Source organism: Falco biarmicus, chromosome 4, assembly GCF_023638135.1.
Source record: "Falco biarmicus isolate bFalBia1 chromosome 4, bFalBia1.pri, whole genome shotgun sequence".
Classification (NCBI taxonomy): domain Eukaryota; kingdom Metazoa; phylum Chordata; class Aves; order Falconiformes; family Falconidae; genus Falco; species Falco biarmicus.
The window spans coordinates 71,134,174-71,154,560 of NC_079291.1; the positions used below are offsets into that span (position 1 = coordinate 71,134,174).

General features: G+C 46.5%; 1 protein-coding gene across 2 annotated transcripts in view; it reads left to right on the forward strand.

Moving 5' to 3' along the window:
* Window positions 1-1,033: 1,033 nt before the first annotated feature.
* Window positions 1,034-20,387, forward strand: part of CARHSP1 (calcium regulated heat stable protein 1) — a 41,593-nt gene continuing 22,239 nt past the window's right edge. Inside the window, exons 1-3 of one of the 2 annotated variants that reach the window (XM_056338301.1) lie at window positions 1,034-1,232; window positions 2,282-2,546; window positions 3,501-3,609. In XM_056338301.1, the coding sequence (XP_056194276.1) occupies window positions 1,165-1,232; window positions 2,282-2,546; window positions 3,501-3,609 (442 nt within the window). In that variant the 5' untranslated portion in view covers window positions 1,034-1,164. Of the gene's footprint in view, window positions 1,233-2,281; window positions 2,547-3,500; window positions 3,610-4,049; window positions 4,192-20,387 lie in introns of those variants that run through there. The other variant, XM_056338303.1, reaches the window with a different exon arrangement.

A 20,387-nucleotide genomic window follows, 5' to 3' on the forward strand; every position in this document is an offset into this window, starting at 1 on the left:
ATTGAGGCATAAATGTTAGTGTCCCTAGTGACATACTGTAGTTTGTATACTCAGAAGGATCACCACTATTTAGTGCTTAATGATTGCTTTGTGCCCTTCATCACTCTTGTGGATTAACTGCTTAATACACTGTACCTTAGAAAGGAAACTTCAGCTGGGATGCTGCATCTTGTCTTCAAATGTTAATGCCCTTTGCTTATCAGTTCCTGACCTGACCCTCCAGCATGCATAATGCAAAACCTGGCAGAAGCTCACATTTGGATCCCTGTAAAGAACAGAAATCAAGCTGGCTTCTTGACTTCTTGTGGCAAGTTCATAGCAAAGAGGCCTGATGATGAATGCAATGCTGAGTCTGCTACAGCATCAGCTGGAGGTATAGGTGAAGCTTTCAGGGAGGGCAGAGCCTGAGGCGGCTTGAGGATGTGAGTCTCCATGGAGCAGCACAGCAGGCAGAGTGGCCAGCTAGGCAACTTATGATAATGATTGAGAGTAAATATAAACAACAGGAGTAAGGGATAGAAGATACTAACTGAAGAGGAAGCAGGGCAGAATATTTTATTTCTGACAGGTAGTCAGTATGTATAAAACAAAAAGCAAATGGCAGAGTCAACAGTTCCTTAAGGCCTTGTTTTCCTGCTAGAATGAGGTTTGGGTTATTTTAAGGACACCTATTGCTTGTAAAATACACAGGGAAGACAAGACATACTGGTCTTAAAACACCACAATTTCCCTAGAGCTTACCTTGCTGAAAAGCTCAGCTTTTCTGTGTTTCTACTTTAGCACAATTCATATAAATTATTTTTCCTGAAGTAAAAAACTGTATCCTTTTGAGTGTGAAGACAAGTGATCTGAAAGAACAGGTTTGAGAGCTGCATTATTAGGTGACTGCCTCAGGACCAATGGGCAGACAACCCTTCTGACCCTAAAATATTTGGTAGCTGTGCAGCTTCTGTTTGATTTCACGTATGAAAAGATTCCTCTGCTCATGATAAACATAATCTTTCCTTAGAAGGAATGGAACCTGAAGACTTGATAGCTATGAGAAAAAATGATCTGCAGCAAATAGATGGATTATGCCTCCTGCCAAACTGTTTGTTCACTGATGGCTCCTGCACTGGTATGAAGTCCCTTGCTTCCTAATAAAGCCAACTAAACTTCACCTACATGCAAACCATGGGAGGAAGAACCTGGAACTGTTTCAGTATAAGAAAAGAAAGAATGAGCATAACTAGGTAAGTCTGCTAAAGGCCAGCTCATGCCGGCTCTCACTATTTCACTAGCCAACTGGCCAAGTTAAGCAACACTTGTGCAGTACAGTTTCGGTACACCTTCCAAGAGTACAAAATGGGAGGTGATTACAACCTGAATTCTAAAGCCTAACCACAGAGGGAGATTTGTTACTACATGACCATTTTTTTTTTTGCCTGGTCTTGCTACTATGATTTATCTGAGAACAGCAAAGATGTTCTCAATTCCTACGCTTTGCAAACTGAACAGAACTCATCTGAAGCATGATTCAGAATTACAGATGATTAAGATAGTGAGAGCACACAATAACTTGTCAGATACCCGTTACGAAAAAATTGATCTTGTAAAATGGAATTACTTTATCCTGTTGTATAGTAACAGCTTTAAGTGAAAGATGGATCTCATGCTTTGAGTTTGGCACATTGGTGTGGCATTGCTCTATTTCCAGCCAGCATTGCGACTGGACATGAGAACATACAGTGCAATGGAGTACTCTGGACTGATGTATACTTAATGTGGCACACATTCAAGGAGTTAAGGGTATTTTTCCTCCTATTATTCTCTGCTACAATCTATTTGCTCCAATCATTAAGAGCCTGCTTCTAATTTCCAGGCACAGTTCATTCATGTCCAGCCTACACTCTTTGTGCTTGTGCCAACCACATCTTTTAGACAGTTCCAAAAACTAGTCCAGAAGTTGGAACTGGAAATCAGGATTGTCTTTGCAATGTGTAAGGCTATTCTAGACTAATTCATACCTTTCTAATAGATGTGGACAGTATTCACCCTATGTTGAGTACCAGCACCCATATAATCATTTAAGAGCTGCTCAAGCCACCTCATGCTTGCTGCTGCGCAGGGATGTGTATCACCCACCGTTAGTAATGAATCACATTAGCTGACACATTTCCCCCCTACACACTCATATCTTTGACTCAAATTGTGGAGTAATTGCACTTTGAATACTTTAAATGAATGAAAAGCGGTACAATGATGCTATGCTATCAAGAAATCCTTGTTTTTTCCCTGTCAGGACTGCTGAGGGAAGTGCTCAGTCCCTGCAACAGCCCAGAGCTGTGTCTGAGCAAGCAACAGACCAGCCAACAGGCAAGGAGAGAGGCAGGAAGCCCCACAGCTCTGGACCTCCTCCTGTCCTGCTCCTAACTGTGAGGTGCCCCTTGCTGGCCTGGCCCAACAGCGGTGGCCTTGGGGAAGATTCCCAGCCCTGCCTTTGTCCTGGGAAAGAGCTGACGCCGCCCTGCTGCCAGTCACCCCACACCAGGGACAGGAAGAGCAAGGTAGGCACGTGTGCTGAAGATGATTAACTGGTAGTAATTGTACCGAGGGAAAGGAGAAGGGGAGGGAGACAACTTGGAGTTTGGGGGAAGCAGGAACATCTCTTGTTTCCAGCAGCTGATGAAAAAAGCACCAGGCTAAATCACATTTCCTAACTGTGATAGCTGGGCATACACACACACTCACGTGGAGCATCCTCCAAGCCCACAATCCAGTGCTGAAAACCAACCTCATGGCTGTGGACGTGTATCTCCCACAGGCTGTGCATGTCTGTCTGTAAAGAGGAGGGGAGGGAGAGGGGAGAGCAAGAGGGATGACTCACGACTGCTGAGCTTTTGAGGAAAGCACAGCTGTAATCCCAGACCATATGACTGGGGAGATAGCTCTGAACAGTGCTTACTTATGTAGTGATTTCCCTTTATCCTCCTCCACCTCAAAAAAATCAGTCAGTTTTGCCACACAAAGCAAACCAGAAAAGATATCCAGGAATAAACCTCATGTTTTAAGCAAGAGAAGTCATCAGTCCTATTACTAGGTATCTTACAAAGGGGTAAGATCTTGTGCAGAACAGAACTGGGCAGAGGTAAGATATTTGGGAAGATGACCATGTGGTGGACACAGGAAGCTGGTTACTTCATATTGTGCAACCTCTTGCAGATCCGCTGTCTCAGATCAAACACTGCATGTTACAGGACTTCTGTTTATTTTTCCTCTTGAAAAAGAGCCCTGCTAAAACCTGTTTGTGGCAGTTTTACCAGAAGTTGCATGCTGCTGTTTCTTACGTGATTATGGTTGGCTGAAAGAGTGTGTACTTTCATCAGCTATAAATCTTACCTTTGTAATGAGACGAGGAAGTGCTTTGTCTCTTACCTGTAAGTGAAAAAGAACCAGAAAGAATTCAGTGCCTAAGCTATCTTTTTAAAACCACGTTCTAAAATGCTGTGTTTTATTATCAGCTAGGCCAGTTGCACACAAATGAAAACATCACTAGAACTCTGGTGACTGGATGCTGGGTGAGGACAGCTCTCTCTGCCGGAAAGTCCTTCAGTGATTCTTGTGTTGCTGGTAAGTCTGTGACAATGAACTGTTTGTCCTCATCTCTGTCCTGTACCGTCTCATCAGTTGTCCTGCTGCAGCTTCCCCTCCAGGCCCGGCTGTGGCAGCTCTGGCTGTGCAGGAGGTGCTGCACACATGCAGCTGACGGACCATGGAGCACACGCGTGGGCTTCCTCATCACCTCACCCTTCCTCTTTGCAAAGTCACGAAAATTTACCGGGATTCTTCTTCTGTAACTTCAGCCGGTTTCGCTGAGCTCTCCGGCCATGGCATCCCTTCTGTAGCAGCACTTCCACTTGGCTGTTGTAACGCGGTTCCCTGGCGAACTGGCCGGGGGCCGGGTGCGGGGACCTAGGCGGCCGGCACCGGGCGGGAAGCCCTGGGCCCGGCCCGCGGCGAGGCTGGCGGCGAAAGCGAACCTCTGCGGGGCCCGTGCCCGAGGCAGGGGGCCGGGGCGGCGGGGCCGAGGGCGGGGCGGGGCGGAGCGGGGCGGGGGCCCGGCCCACCCGCCTTATAGCGCGGGGCGCGCCGCAGCCCCGCCAGCGCCGCCCGCCACCCGGCCCGCCGCGGCCCTGCGCCCCTGCGCCCGAGGTGAGCGGGGCCGGCCGCTCCCTGCGCGCCGCGCTCCCTGCGCGCCGCGCTCCCTGCGCGCCGCGCTCCCTGCGCGCCGCGCTCCCTGCGCGCCGCGCTCCCTGCGCGCCGCGCTCCCTGCGCGCCGCGCTCCCTGCGCGCCGCGCTCCCTGCGCGCCGCGCTCCCGAGCCGGGGCGAGGGCGGAGGGGCCTGTCGCGCAGCGCCGGGAGTGCGGCGGAGCCGGCCCGGGCTGCTCTTCCCGGGGCTCCACAGCTGGGGCGGGGCGTGTCCTGATCTACTCGCCCCCTCCACTGCGGTGGATGATTTCGCTGAAGATATTTGGGCTAATTTGCTTTCTTTCTTTCTTTCTTTTCTCTCTCTCTCTCTCTCTCTCTCTCTTTTTAACACTTCCTTGTGAGGTTTTGTTGCACTTAGGAACTGGGGCAGTGTCACTGTTGCGCTCAGAACTGCTTTTTTTATAAAGCATGAGAAAGACAAAGCATGCTAAATAAGAGCTTGCGCGAGGGAGGTGAAGGTGTAACGGCACTGGTTTCTTAGAGGGATGCTTCAGAACTTGGAGCCTTGCTAGAGAGTGTTGCCGCGGCACGAACGGTTTGCTCTTACAGTCAGCACCTCTGTTCGTTAGGGCTGGGGAAAACACCCCTTATTTCGTGTTCTCTTTGCATGTTGGATGTGTATGCATGTTGCTTCTTGCCCCTATAGAGAAGCCTCCGAGCTTAATTTTTGGATCTCTGCCTGTGAATTTGGTTTCTAAGGAGGGGATTTGAAGTTCCTTTCTGACACTGTTTTTGCTGGAATTGTAGAGCTACTTCTGGGAAATGTTTGCAAAACCTTTAGTGGTGCCAAATTTGATTTCTTGGAGAGCCTGAGAAAATGTTAAGGCTGCTTTGACATGACCCTTCTGATCGTTATTTTCTGTAAGGTTGAGAATGGGTTTTTTTGAGTGCTGTGCTTAATCTTCATTGTCTGGTTATTATATTATGTTTGGCGAGCGTGTTTTCTTTCCTTCTGTTGATTATTAATAATGAAAGATAGCAAGGCCCGTGAATGTAGCTGCAGACAGCTTGCACTTTCACAAATGCAGCTTAGTATCTTGTTAAATCTAAAGAGGCTTAACTAATATGTAGTAAGGTTTTTTTTTAAAGTGTGCATACATGAAGTCTGTGTATTTACAGAAAAAAATTGTGCACGCCAAAGAAAACATGGGAAAGATGTGACTATTCTCTGGCAACGAGTATATTTTCACATGCTACGTGGGGGTGTAAAAGGAGAGAAAACATGTTTCTTGTGAGTGGCCCTCTGCACGGGTAGAGCTGAGGCTGAAGCTCATCCCGCAGCCCTGCGTGTCATGACACCCACGTGTGACATGACCAACCGTGTGATTGTTCTGCCTCTCTGTGCCCCCGTGTCTTGAGCACCTGCTTCTGGCTACAACTACTGTTGCCGCTGCCCTGAGCTGTCACTGTGGTTTGCCCATGGTTGTAAATATTTTGACCAGTATCGTTCCCTCTTTTACTTGCATGCATGTGAGCGCAGAAATATTTGCAATACAGGTAATTTGAAAGTAGCCAGGCAATGCTGACTTTGGTGTTCTGACTGTTGTTCTTTGGGTAGTGGTGTACTTTTGGTGAATCCAGTCTTTATATGCACTTAAGAACTAAATGCACCATGAATATAAACATATCTACTGCTAGTAAAGCTCCCTTACAGCAAATTGCCAGACTTTGTTGGTGTTGCACTACCTGCAGTGTGGTGTGGGGGGTTATTTCTGGGTGATAGGACCAGCAGCAGATGGCCACGGTTGTTCTTGGTGCTAAGCCTGGCTGTGGCAAAAGTAAAATTCTTCCTCTACTTCCATTTCACTGCGGGGCTGTGGGGTGCAGAAGCAGTGGGGGCCTGCTGGTTGTGCCTGGAGTGGCTTCAGGGAGAAAACTGTTACCGATTTCACCTTTTCATCTATTTTTGTCTCAAGTTTCTATCAGGAACCACTTTTTGATCACTGCTCATGGGGTAGACTCAACAGGGATTGATAGTACCTGCTTGAAACTGTTGAGGATCATCATTAGCAAAATTTAATGAGATTGTAACTGTTCGAGTCTGTGTTGATAAATATTCTGGATGTTGGTCGTGAGAGTTGGTAGTTAATCTGCCCCTTGTGTGGAAGGTTTCTGGCAGATTAAAGAGAGGAATTGAGTCTGAAAAGTGTAACCCCCAACTTCTGCCTTGGAGCAGGGGAGAGGAGCGAGTCAGTGCGAGTGGGGATCACATCTCTTCCCCGGGGCTGGGAGCTGCCTTCTCCTGGGGGCTGGTGGGCAGTGGGCTGGGAACAGTGCTGTGTGCAGCAGGGGGGTGGCAGTCTCTGAGGAGGAAAAAAGGAATGAAATGGCATGTTTGGGTGTTTTTTCTGCACAACAGTTTTAAAAACACAAACCTCAAATCCTGCTTTTTGCAACAGGTTGATGTGGAGAACCAAGCAAAAAAGAAATGGCTGAAATGCTGCGTAGAGAAGCAGAGTGGTGATTCGGGTTTGTGTGATGTGTCACTCCCCAGCATAGTTCAGATAAAATGAAAAATAGAAAGCATTCATCTGACTAACTGCTTTCTCTTTTCTCTCAGGGCAGGGTAGAGGCAGTTGTTTCACTTCCTCCTATCTCAGTCTAATCTTGTCTTTTCCTCACGTCCCAGGCAGCCCCCTGGACAGATCAGTAATCTTTATTTCCTCTGCCTCCTGTGCTGATCTCTGCTTGTTTCTGTTCATCGCTGCCTGGCTGGATGCTCTCTGGGGGCTGCAGGGGTAACTCGGCGCCTGGGTGAGGTAGCCATAGTCTTGCGCTGCTCTCTGCTCTTTCAGTTCTGTAATTTTGTTCCTCTGAGCCGACCTTTGCTAGCTAGGTGGCAGATTCAGGATCTTTCTTTGTGCCTGTTCTCCTTTTTCATGACATGCTTGTGGATATTGCTGGTGTGATATAACCCATGTTATCAGGAAGGCGCTGGATGAGGCGGTGAACGGTGTGCACGCAGCTAACAAAGGCAGTGCTGCGTACACGGTGTTGAACTCTCCCTCTTGCAGCTTTGCTTTTTGCACAGTCTCCCCTTTCTGAGAATAGAACAGCTGCCTCTATGTTTTTGTTTGTAAACAGGCATGAGCAAGATCGCTTTAGTGGAAGATAATGCTTCCCCCCCCCCCCCCCCCCCAGCTAGTTACTAAGGAAAAAAAAAACACATTAAGGAACAGAAGATGCAGAGATGGGAACCACTCTGTCATGAGGTGACACCTCAGAGCACCGTCCCTGCTTTGGTGACGGCTATGAAGTGCATCTGGGCCAGGAGAGGAACGAACTGACGCTTTCTCTGTCTCTGTGTGGTGCAGAAGGACACTTACTTAGCTTTTGTTTCTGCCATTTCAGGGGCCTGTGGAGTACATTAAAGTGGTGCTTCTGTTGTTTGCTGTCCCTCAGGGACACCATAAAATACCATGCGAGTCAAGTCACATCTTCTCAGGCTTGGCCGTAGGGCTTACGGGTAAATAGGGGTGGGTTCTGCCCTGGGAGCCTGACCTTGTGCTAATGGACAGGGCTTCACCAGCCTGGGAAACACCCTCCCGCCTCAGTTAAATCAAGTTTCATTTGTGGCTCCTCCGATCTTACTGATTTCAGAAGTTTACTGGTTCTTTATTTGCTGTTGGTTTAGGGCTCTTGCACAGCTGCTTTTTTTCATTAGGTCAATTTAAAATATAGGTAAATAATGAAGTAACCTAAGAAATACTTTTAAAATAATGATTAAGTATCTTGGGGGTAATGGCACAAGCATTAAGAGGTTGCTGCATTATTAATGCAATTTGGAAACTGAATAGTAGCCTAAAGGAAACAAACATTAAATTTTTGACCCGTTATCCATGGTGTGAGTGTTAGGCTCTGCAGGCTCATCTGACACTTGCCTTTAATTCTGCATTTCTCCAGGGAGGAGCTGGAGGTAGGGTGAAGGTCTCAACAGATGTTTAAATACTGGGGTGTTTCAAGGACAGCAAATTTGCATTTGGCCATTGAGTTCTTGCCAGGCTGTTTGGGCAGTAATTCTGCTTGGTGCCCTGTGACCACACATTTCACCTAGCAATGGGTTCTGGGGACGTAAACTGGGGTTGAGCTGCAGCCTCCCTTTGAAAGGTGACCAGATAGTGGAGGGATGAAGGCACAGAAATAGCAAAATAACCGGCAGTTAAATCCTGGGATGGTTTTCCACTGAGAGCATCGCTGCAGGGAAGGTCTCTGTTACAGTTTTCTGGAAAAAGCAAGTAAGCCTGTGTGTACTGTGATGCACAGCCATGTTCCTGACCCCCATGGCTCTGTGCCTGATCTGATCACAGATTGCTTTGTGCAGGACAAAGGAAAAGGGAGAACTTGACCTGATAGTTTCTCTTGAATATTAAACCATGCTGGTCCTTTTCCATGCCTCATGAGCAGTGCATGGCTCCAGAAGTGGCAGAGCATTAAAAGCTAAGGCTGATCCTGAGAAGGAAATCAAAGTATGAGTTGGTGCTACTTTGAGTGGGAGCTTGAGAGCTGATGTGCTAGGGACTGCTGCAAAACTGGGGTGGTTGGCCAAACTGGGTCGAGTGTTGATGGTGCTGCAGCGGAGCGTGGCTGGCGTCATGGGCGTTCCCCTGCAGTGCTGTAGGAGCCTGTGGCAATGGGTTACTGTCCCGCTCAGCAGCGCGTAGCATGCTGCACGTCACATTGGCAGTGGTGTATTTGTCCCATGGTGGAGGACAGGCAGCCAGTTGGTGTGGAGGCACAGCTGGCTGCTGCAATTGCAGCTTTTGGATGACTAACATTAAAAAAAAAACAACCAAAAAACCTGAGAATTGGGAGTGTGAACCACTCCAAAAGTGTGAACCTTCCAAAAGGCTGTTTATGTAGTTGGCTGTTGGGATAAGGAGTAAGTTTTGTAGCCAGCCCAGCATCTGATGTTCACCTTGCCTTCTCAGTGCTGGTTTTGGGCAGGGTGAGGGATGGTTTCAGTCGTGGCACCTCTGCCATGGGGAGTTGCGCTGTTTTCCTTCAGGCACAACTCTGCATCCTGAAACTTTTCCAGGAGTGCTGCTTTTCCCAAGCTTTCAAATTCTTTGCCATTTGCTATTTAAGAGACTGCCAAGACAAAGAGTATTATTCTGTGTCCAGGAAATAAACATTTAATCTTGCCTGTCCAGTTGGGGAGGAATTTTTGTTTTATGTTAGTACTTGTTTAGTGTTTGGTTTGTTTACGTTGCACGGCCGGTCAAATTGACTAAGGCACTCTAGCGATATAGACTATATTGTTTTCTGAGCTCCTGCCTTCTCAGTGATTGTTGTTTGGTGGTATGATTTTAGAAGGCTGGTAAAAGGCATTTGCTTGTTTTCAGTTGCATCAGTTATTTGATTAAAGTAAACCACAGTCATGATTGCCACTTCTTGACAATTACTTAAAAGGGTAAATTAAACTGCCAAAAAGCAACATAAAAGAATTTCCTGTTTACAAAATTTACACCTGTTACTGAGGTGTAAAAAAAATGGTTTGGATTTTTTCACCCAGCTCAGCAAGGGCAGTGCCTGTCTGTGTGGTGGCACGTCCAGACCAGGAGCTCTGCTGACAGCAGCCAGGAAAGGGAGAACTTACTCAGCTCTATTTCTTCCAATATTTGGAGAAAATCTAGCAATGGGGATTATGAAATTTGATGACAGTCTTTTCATAGAACCTCTTTGTGATGGAGACTGGTAGGAGGAGTTCTTAAAGTACTTCAAAGTATTTCATGTGGTGTTTTTTTCATTTTACTACTGGTAGGGGAGAGAGTAAATAGAGTGAATATTTGTATTCACCTTCTGCTTTGTGGTGTTAGGGAAAGTGTGTCTGAAAAGTGATCTTACACAAGTCTCAGTTCCTGAATAAACATGTGCTTTGTTTCCATGCAGAAAGGCTGCTTTTCCCTGTGCCAGGAATTCTGACAGAGGCCTAAAAATTATTTTCACTGATGTTTGGAGCACAGGTTCTAGAGGAGGAAATGTATCTTTATATATGTTTGTGCAGCTCCACTGTCTTCTGATACATTATTTTTTTAAAAAACTATTTTTACTTTTCCCCAGTACCAGGTTTAGGCAAGACGTATCTCTGTCCCTGGGGATACGAGATGCACTGCAATGTCTTTTACCCACAGCAGCAGGGACTTCAGGAAAGAAACTCACTGCTGGAACCAGGCCAGGCTGAATCTTGCAAAGCACCGCCGACAGCATCCCAGGGTCACAGTATCGTCATCGTGCTGCCTACACTGCCTGTTTTTCACGCAATGACCTTTCCCACCCTCAGACTACTCATGTAGAAAAACCTCTCCTGAAAATCCTCCCAGAGGAGTAAAATAAGAAACAAAGATAGTGTGCACAGCTGTCTTGGCATTTATCACATCCCTGTGGGGAGAAAAGTGTTTTTGCTGGACACTCACTAGGCTGGTATAATTGGAGTCTGGAATCCTAATCAAATTTAAAACACTTCATTGTGGCTGGGCTGCAGTGCTGCCTCTTCCCTGGCACAGATCCTGAGGCTGAACTCTCTCTCTGGTACCCCACTCATGTGGAGCCAGGCAGCTTGGGATCTCCTGGCCATGAAGACCAGGGTGAACCCACCAGACGTGCATGCACCTGCTTTCCTGGTGCTGTGGCACAACTTACTCTGCATTTGTGGCTTGTTTCTGAGGCAGGCAGATATGCAAGCTTACCTGAGGTTTCTTAGATGTGTAGCACTAGGTTTCGTGCAAAACATTGGTCTAGACAAAAATAACGAAGGCATTGTTACCTATTTCCCAGCCTTCGTTTCCTTGCTGATCTCTAATCTCTCTTGGTTGTGGATTTGTTCCAGCTTCGTGTCACTTCTGTACAGGCCCTTTGTGTGTTGTGTTAAACCCTTGTGGGAAGAACTGCACCCCTGGGGCTGTAGGAAAGAGCACCCCAGCAGCCCTTTTCTCCTGGCTGCAAGCATGAGTCTTGCCTGCATTTGGCAGGAGAGACTTGAGTCCCAGCTTGCAGGGTACAGTGTTGGGCTGTGGATCTTGGACATATGAAAACGCTTCTCCAGAGAGCCCTGTGTGAGAGGGTGTGTGGAAGGTGCATCTCCATCCTTGGTGTGTCCTGTGGTATGTGTGTGGGGCTTGTTCCCAGTTGGGCTGCCTGCCTTGTGCTCCAGGTGTGTGTGGCAGGCAGAAACCCATCTTGCTTGATGGTTTTGGGTTTCATCTGTCCCTGTCAGGGCTGGCTGTCAGTGCCCCTCTGCTTGCCTGCACCCTGCATTCAGTACATATGGTTTTCTAGGTTTGCCCATCTTGGCTCCTTCCACCAGGCTCGGTACTTCTGTAGCCCCTGGTGCTAGCTGGTAGGTCTGGGTACCCTGTTGTGGTGCTGGTGTGTTGCTGTGTGCGTGTGGGAGGCTGCTGTCAGCTCCCAGTGAGCAAATCTGGAAAATGTTAACATCTTAAAGTCACGTAACTGTTAGCACACGGCCAAACAGATAAATTGAATCAAAGTAATCTTTCATAAAGGCACTCACCACCATTGCTGCACACAGTGTTTGCTCTGCTTGTGTGTCCCATTCCCTCTGTGTTTGCGGTTGAAGTAGATACTCTTTGGGGTAGCAACTGCTGTAACACAATGCTTAGTACAGTTTTCTATTAAACGTGCTTCTATATTGATTTTCAGTTTTATACCTGAAGAACATAACATGCCTCAAGATTCATCTGCTTTTTTCAACTCTGGCAATTGATTTTTACCTTCCCTGAAGAGTCTGAGTGCTTGTTCCCTTGCTTTGTTCTGTGTTGGCTTTTGAGTGTTAACACAGTAGACCTAAATAACAGCAACAGTATCTGTGATTCTGGACAGCTCTGTCCTGTTCCGTACACTTCCAGCATATCACTGGAGCTGTGGCTCTCGAAATCACAGCGTGCTAAATAGTTTTGTTGATGTGTAAGTAGGCACGAAATCCAGCCTCGCACATGTGCCTGTGCTGGCGCGGTGGTTTTGCAGGCAGTAAAACACAATACAGCTCCTTTTGCCATTTAACTGGCTCTGAACACAGAGTGGATATGCTGAGCAAGAAAGACTAGTTTGTGCACACACAGTAATCAGGGAAAGCGATCAAACTCCCTGTAGGTCCATTTTCTCATTAGTTGGCCAAGAACGATGCGTTGACTACAGTAGACTTGCTGGACTACTGGTATTGTAAGCCATTTTTGAGACTAAAAGAATTCTTTTCCTAGAAGTCTGAAGTGTAGCGTTAGTGATGTTTTCCAAACCGCTATCCCAGCGGATGTGATGGAGGATTTGTATAACGTGTAGTTTCCAAAGGGTTCAGAGTGTTTATTGGAGTGGCTGCTGTCCGTCCCTGAAGCAGTTCTGGAGGCTGTGAGCTGTGGGTGTGTGCTTTGGCTCTATTACTATTCACACAATCACAGATTTGATTACACCATATAGGGACTACCTGTTTGTCAGTGCAGGAGGCCACACGGATCTGTTTAAAGCAGCAGCTCACAGTGGGGATAGCTCTGCTGCCCAGACTGAGCTGAGGAGAGGTCTAACAAGGCATAAGGTAAAGGGGCAATGTTTTCTGTTTTACAAGTAGTTTGGTTGCATGTGTTTGCTTATGTATTCTCTGTTTTGCAAGTAGTTTGGCTACGTAAGAAGAAACAGATCTGTGCAATGTGTGTATTTATGTAGTGCTTGTCCTATAGACTTTAGTTAAACAAATAAGACTATTTCAGCTTGAGAGTCAAAACCGATTAGTTTTATAGTGTTCATGAAGTGCTTGCCTCCCAGTGGCAGGTGAGTATGACTTTTACTTGTGAGAGAAATTAACAAATGCAGAGCTTGAAGATCCTTTGCCTCAGTCTCCTTTTCACCAAAAGCAGAATGGGACTTGCTGCAGGGAGGGTTTTTTGGTCTTGGGACAGGCACCTTGGCAGTGGGTGTGCTGCGTCCCGTGTGCTGCTGTGGGACACAGGCATGTGCTAGGACAGGCTCAGCAGTCGAGATGCAGGCTGAGGAGGCACGGCACAGCCCAGTGGCAGAGAAGAGTGAGGGAGTGTTACCTCCCCTTGTTAAGCTGATGTGCACGAAGCCTCTTTTCAGGTCCTCAGTGGAATGATCCAGACTAGACTGAGACTGCCTCTGGATTTGAGCAGGGAACCGAGGCTGGCTGTCATCAGCCTCAGGAACCTCTGCAGCTCAGCCAGGGTTTTCTATCCAAAGGTACAAGGTACGGCCATTGCTGGTCCTCACTAGGCTGCTGCAAAGGAGGTGGTTATCTTTGCTTTACAGCTGAGGAAATGAGGATGCTGGGGGGGGGTGTCTCAGGGCCACAAGCACAGCTTGCATACGGCATGGTGAGATATAATGTAAATTGGGTTGAGAAATACGGTGGAGGGACGAAGAAAAATAGAAATGCAATTGTTAAATGGGCCAGTGATCTATAAGCATACATACATGTACATATATATGAACTTTCTCCATTACAATTTAGGTCTGCCATCCCACCTTCTGTGTTTAAGTGTGTGTGTATGAAAACATTTGCTTTGGTTAATTTTAATGGAATATGTGTATCTACACTTCTGAGTGCTCTGTCAATTAGCACAGGCTAAATATGTGTTTCATCAAGCAGTAGTTGGAGTGATGAAGCCAGTCACTAACTTTCATGCAGGTGGAATGTAGTTTTAAAACTTTGCTGTGGTAGAAGAACCCATTGTAGGTGCAGCTGCTTGCATAGGGAGCAGTTGTGCCGCTGGAGCCTGGGAACTAGGTTGCAGGTAGGAAGGTGAGGGACAGGATAGGACAGGAGGTGGCTTTAATTGAAATCAAGTGCATTTCTTTGTTGCTCAACAGAAAGAGAGAATTTTCTTCACTCTTGTGTCAGATACAGAGGATTGTCTGTTTCCTAAAGTATTTCAGTAAATCATATGTCTGTTGGTCATTAATTGATATTGATGCAGGTTCCCAATGATGTCTCAGTCATAAACCTGTTGTTTAATTGATTTCTGAGAGATCTAATTGCAATATACTCAGGTTATTAGACTAGGATGCTTAAAAATATGTGTAGAGGTGTCAGGCAGTGAGACTGGGAGATGGCCTGTGCATTGGGATAGCTGGAAAACAGAGCCAGGCCTGGCAAAAAGGAGTCCGGGGGTCTGTATGTGCCTCATAGTACTGGTGTGAGAATCACATTGTTTGTGAGTGGTTTCTGACTGCATCCTGCCATCTGTATCTTGCTGTAATGCTGGCAGATGTAATATCCTCAGAGGATTGTTTTTTTTCCTTTGCCAATACTTGTATGCCTCGTAAATTTCCATGGTTATAGATCTCTGTAATGTGAACTGTTTTCCCCTATTGAAAATGTTGATTAGGGAGGAAACACAGTGAACTAATTGTTCTGAGTAACACTTGAGCCACACAAATATTTCAGGGGATTTTAGTAGCCTTAAAAGGCTCAAGGTTGCACATGAACAAACTTACCCATAATCGTGGCTGAAGTTTTGTGATGTGAGAGGAGGCTGAAAAGGGGAGAACTTCTCAAAAGTGCCTAGGAATTTACGTATGTGTAACTACTCTTTATAGTAGTATTACACTGTATAAGCCCATTTGCCTTGTAGATGAGACCTAAGATGCTTAGACATGAGATATTTCTCGTGTTTCGGTATAAATATTTTCCACCAAAATGAAATACATCCTGGAATAAATTCACATGGGATGTACCAGCACAGAAGTAATGGCAGAGGGTGAGCTTCAGACCTGCAAAAGCACTGAAGGAGCCCCTGAGTTGTGGAGCTTGAGAGCAACTACTGGAAGAGACAGCTTGTCCCCTGTTCAGATGTATATCGTACTTCATTTGGAAAATACCTAAGCTTATTGTCATTGGGCATGTGTAGCAAGAATAGGATGAGATGTATTATGTTGCCTCTGCTATCCAAGAACAGAGTTCCCAGCCTGGGCTAATGGAGGCATAGTGAAGGGAGCAGGAGTCTAGAGTGATCAGTACAATGGTTCTGTGCTGGAGACCATAAAACATTGAATAGCTAATATCTGGTTTCTGGCCAAAACCAGCTAACTTGTTGACAAGCTAAATCTTTAGAAGTATTTGATACTAATAGGGTTTATTGTCTAAGAAAGAGTAATGCCAGCCATTCAAGTGACAAATCAGGGGAGTGATTTAGAAATACTAAAATGTGTTTTTAAAAAGGCATAGGTTTTTCTTTTGTACTTAGAAATTTAAAAGGGGGAGGGAACACCAGAAAGAAGCTTGTAGCTCCTCTTGCTCTTTATCCCATTTATGCCACTTCTGGTGGAAAAATTAAGGTTTGATTTACCAGTGAGCCTGCACCCTTCCCGGTGTGCTCCTCTGAGCTAATGCTTCTTTCCCATTTGGTCCCTTGCATGTTATGCCCTTCCTTCCCTTTCCTTTTCTTACCTTATTTGCTATGCTCCATCGTTTGATCTCACTGTCCTCTCTTAATGTCTCCATAAAAAGGGCCGCTCACTGCCCACTAAAAGGAGTTTTTTGGGGTTTTTTTTTTCACAGACAGTTAAGCGGTGAGACTCCTTGCCACAAGATACTGTGGGTGCTAAAAGACTGTATGAGCTCAGGAGGAGTTTTAAAAAACTCCTAGGAGGTTGTTAAACACCACTATGCAACCTTTGGTTTGGTGTCTATGCAAACCATACATCCAGGATGCTGTAAAGATGTTGAGAGTAAGCACCACTGTGTACTCACTCACCTTATACTTAACTCTGACCTAGCAAGCCACACTTGGCTACCAGAGTCAGACTGAGTAAAGTCATCCTGATGTTCACCCATTTCACTGCAGAAGTCCTTTTGTGGTCTTCCTTCACAGTTCCCTGTCCCTTTGTTACAGCCTGCCTGAGACATATGAAGACTAACATATCTGGGGAAACCTAACACTTGCTGCTGTAGGTGATGTGCTATGTACTTGGCTCCAGGGAAAGAGTGCTTGGAGCAGGGCTTTGGGAGCTGGCCTATGTGCCTTTGCCCCTGGGTCTGGCAGTGCTGATGTTGCTGGCAGTGATTTTGCAAGCAGCTGAGCAGTGCTGCGACATAGTGTCACTGTGCTGCTACAGAAACAGCCGAGTCTCTATATTGGCAGTTCATGCAGAAAGCAGTTGGCAGACTGAAAGCAAGGCAAGATGCCGGGCACTGCACTCGAGGCCTTTGCACGCTCAGCATTGTCATCTTGCTAGTCCTGGAGTGATGATTCATGATCTGCCCACAGCTGTGCCTTGGACTTGCTCAGGTCTGGGTGGTTAGCTGCCCCAGCAGCACCTGGGTGGGTGCGACAGCTTGTCCCCACTGTGATGGCTCCCACCTGGTCCCACCATGTGTGTTTGGTGAGAGGCTGCTGTGTCCTGTCCAGGTACAGGCAGTCAGCAGGGGCTGCTGTGCAGGTCTGTCTCCCAGACTTCATTCAGGCATGGTGCTCTGCACCCTGTGGATGTGGATCGGCAAGGAAATGAAGTGGTGTGCACAATCCTTAGACTCACCGTGGGCTTACATGTCGGGTAAGGTTACCTCTCCACTATACAGTGTGTCCCGGTGCTGGAGGTGCTCACACTCGCCCCACCAGCCTGTCCCAGTGCACAGGACAGGCTAATGCCAAGCTGATGGTAGCTCTGGTGCAGGGCTCAGCTCAGGCCCTTCCAGCCTTTAGCCTTGGTAATGCTATGGGCCCACTCTTCACAGCGCTGCAGGCTTTTCCCCCTGCTGATAAGGCAGAGTTTCCCAGAGCTGCTATGACAGCACTTTTCCTGTGCTGTTTCCATGCCCTTCTCATACTGTTCTCGTGGCCTTGTACCTGCAGCTGTGGTAGTGTGGGCATGGTGGGTGCCCATGAAAATCCCCCCTCTTCCTGCCCTCCCTGCCCTGTTGTGGACTTTTTGGTTTATACTGGAGATAACCAAAGCAAAGAGTTGCAGATGATGGTCTTTTAAATACTTGATCACATTAGCCAATAATACATGTGAACAGGAACTTAAGTCACTGGGCAACACTTGCACCCAATTAGCATACACTAATTATTACCATCACCTTCAAACATTGATTTCATCCTTGCTTGGGAAGAGCTCCCAGAGGAGAATGCATGTCTGGGACATGTCATTGCTTGTCCATGTTCACCATGAGCAGGGAAGAGTTTTTGATTTCTTTTAATCTGCTCTTTAAACAAAAAGAGTTGAATAAGTGAGTTTTTGTAAGCAGACTGTGAGAGAGTATGAGGGGAGAGGTGCTGGTCTCAGGACAGCTCTGTGCCGCTCCCAACTCCGTGACTGCTGCCCAGTATTGCCCTGGGCAAGTTACCTTACCACTGGGTGCTGTTGTGTTTTGCTCCCACTGAAACACTTTTTGACAAGATGTAGGGTGAAGTACGGTCCTCCTCATGTTGTTGTGCACACTCTTTCTTTAGGCAAATGCTAGTGAGTGCTGTCACCTGTGGCATCTGACCCACTACAGCTGGTTATGACCTCCTGTGTTTGCTTACAAGCAAAGGACCCCGGTTAATTCTGTTCTGGGCAATTGGGAGCAAGAAGTGTGGCGTGAATCATGGTGAATACTGGATTTCCAGCCAGAGAGGTTCTATATTCCTCTGTATTTTTGAAAGAATGAGCCACAGGGTATTGCTATATATCCTTCAGTATAACCATAAACCAGTTGAAATATGTACCTAATCTAACTGTCTGCTCTGGTCCTTAACCTAAATGCATTTTTAAGTGTATCTGGCAGCTTACACAAACAGTGGAAAACACAGGATGTAAGAAGTCTTCATCGATGTACTATATAGGCTGCTGCTGACAGTTCCCCTCTCATGCCCTTCTGTGGTCTCTGCTGTGCAGGGCTGGTTTGTGCTGCGTGGGCAGCATTGCTTTCAGACACAGCAAACTGCTCGCTAGAGGAGCAGAAGGGCAGCCACTGTGTTTGGGGAAAAGATGGTCACTGCTGAGGCTGCTTGGCAATAGCTGTTGCTGCTTAAACTCAACCCTGTTTTAATCCAACTGAATTTATATGCACAGACAAGTACTAGGGAATTTCCTTGTGTTTTGTTGACCTTGTAATTAGGCCTTAACTGGACATAGGGATGGTTGGGCAATGTCCTGGTCTCCATTAACTGCTAAGTCACTACGGTATGTGGGCACTCCTCTGCAGCCTCTTAAGAGCGTAATGTTTGTACCATAATCCTTTGTGTTGACATGTCACATGCATGTTGCAACACCTCTTTCAGTGTTAATTGAAATACCAGTATAAATTGTGGAAAGTTACTCATGCAAACTAAGCTGGAAGGGGAAGCTTTTTGAACCAGCTGTTTTGTAATTGTGTGTGTTTTGTAAGCGCTTAACGCCGTGACGCAGGAAAGGGTGCTGTGATGCTCTGCAGCACTGGGGTCCTTGCGTACACTGGGGTCTGAGTGCCAGAAAGTGCTTTGTAAAGAAACTGCAGGTTGAGAGCAGTCCTGTGGCCTGGCGCTCAGGGTGAGTGGGTGCTGGGGTGCCTCAAAAAGGTGCCAGGGAGCTGGGAGCTGCTTTAGAAGAACTGGGGTCACCCTTGAGACCCAGGCACCCCTGGTTCCTCTCCTCCCTCAGGGCAAGGTAATGCAGGGAGGAGAGGGTCCCAGTGCCTTCACTTTTTCAGTAGATGAAAGCAGGGAGCGGACATGCTGTTGGAAAAGGGCACTTTGGAGCAGAGTAATCAGTCTCTGTAGTGCTCACCGTGTACCAGCGAGCTGAGTTTTTTCTCTTGCCGAGAAGAGCTTGTAGCTGTCAGCAGAAGAGCCGGCAAAGCTCAGGGGTTTATCTGCACAGCTTCCTTAGAGAAGGAAAGAAATGCAGCTGTGTAGAATAAATTTGGAAACCAGGACATTTGAAAGTGAGTCACTTAAAAAACATTCTTGACATTGTTCCTAAATTCAAGGAAAACCCAGAAAACAAATTTTCAGATGTCCATATTCTACTTTGAGGTTGAAATGAAAGAGCTAACTTCCAGCAAAACCTAGCTGAAAGGGGCTGCTCTTGAGCTTCAGAAACATGGTGCTGCCTTTGAGGAAAGGCCTGGTTTTCCAGGCCTGTGTGGCCAGTGTTAGCCGGTTTGTAGACCATCATGGTACCTTCTGAAAACCAGGCTAAGGGGGCTAGAAAGAGCTTTTTCTCTGTGCTGGAGCACTGAAGCATGCAGAGCAGTGTTTCCTGGGGATGAGCTCTCTGCCTGCTACCTGGATGTGTTACAGTGTCTGCCATGTGAAAAAGAAACTGTTCATAGACTGAGAAGTATTCTGGGGTCTGTCACCCTGCTGTATCCATTTTGAATTTTTTCCCAGGCATTTCCTTTAGTTAAAATTGAGACTAGTTTTCTGTGATAAGAGTTATGCTGGTCAGAATGGATTACTCCCTCAAAACTGCTATTTTTAAAGGTATGGGATAGACTTAAAGAAGAATAGCAAAAGAATGTATAGATACATGGAGAAATGAAGGTGGCACTTACCCTAAACCTTCATTACTTCAATACTTATTTTGGGTAGCATTTTATGAAGAATTTCAGAAATTTCTCCTGCATGTGTTGCATTCTGTGCTTTGTAGGTCACCTGTTACAGATGACATTTTGGGATCACTTTGTGTACACATTGGCCAATCATTCTGAAAAAAGTATGGTAAAAAAAATGGTTTTGCTTTGAAATGTTAAATTAGTCTATTGTTTCCCTAATGCTTCTGTGGTTTATTTTATTTATATTTTAGTTTGGTGCATATGTACAGTCTAAATAAAATATTAAAAAATCACATTGGTGAAAGATAAATGATGCATGTCGAATGCAGAGTTAAGGCTAAGGTGGCACATGGTTGGAGTTTCCTAAAGAGCCTGAAGTATTACCACCTTGCGTCATGTTACATTCATTCTGTAAATGTAGCATGCCTTTACCTGAAGGCAAATATTTTGCTGGCTCAGGCAGAAGGGAGATACTGTGTGTATTGTCCCTCATCTCTGTTGTAGCTGGAATCTCACGCTGCTGGGCTTTTTGTAGCTATGATTTGCTGCTATGAAGTACTGGCTGCCTTCACAAGGCACAGCAAGCGGGATGCTCATGGGGAGCTCGGGGCAGGGTGCTCCATTAGCGCTGGTTGGGGCTCATGCGATGCCTTCC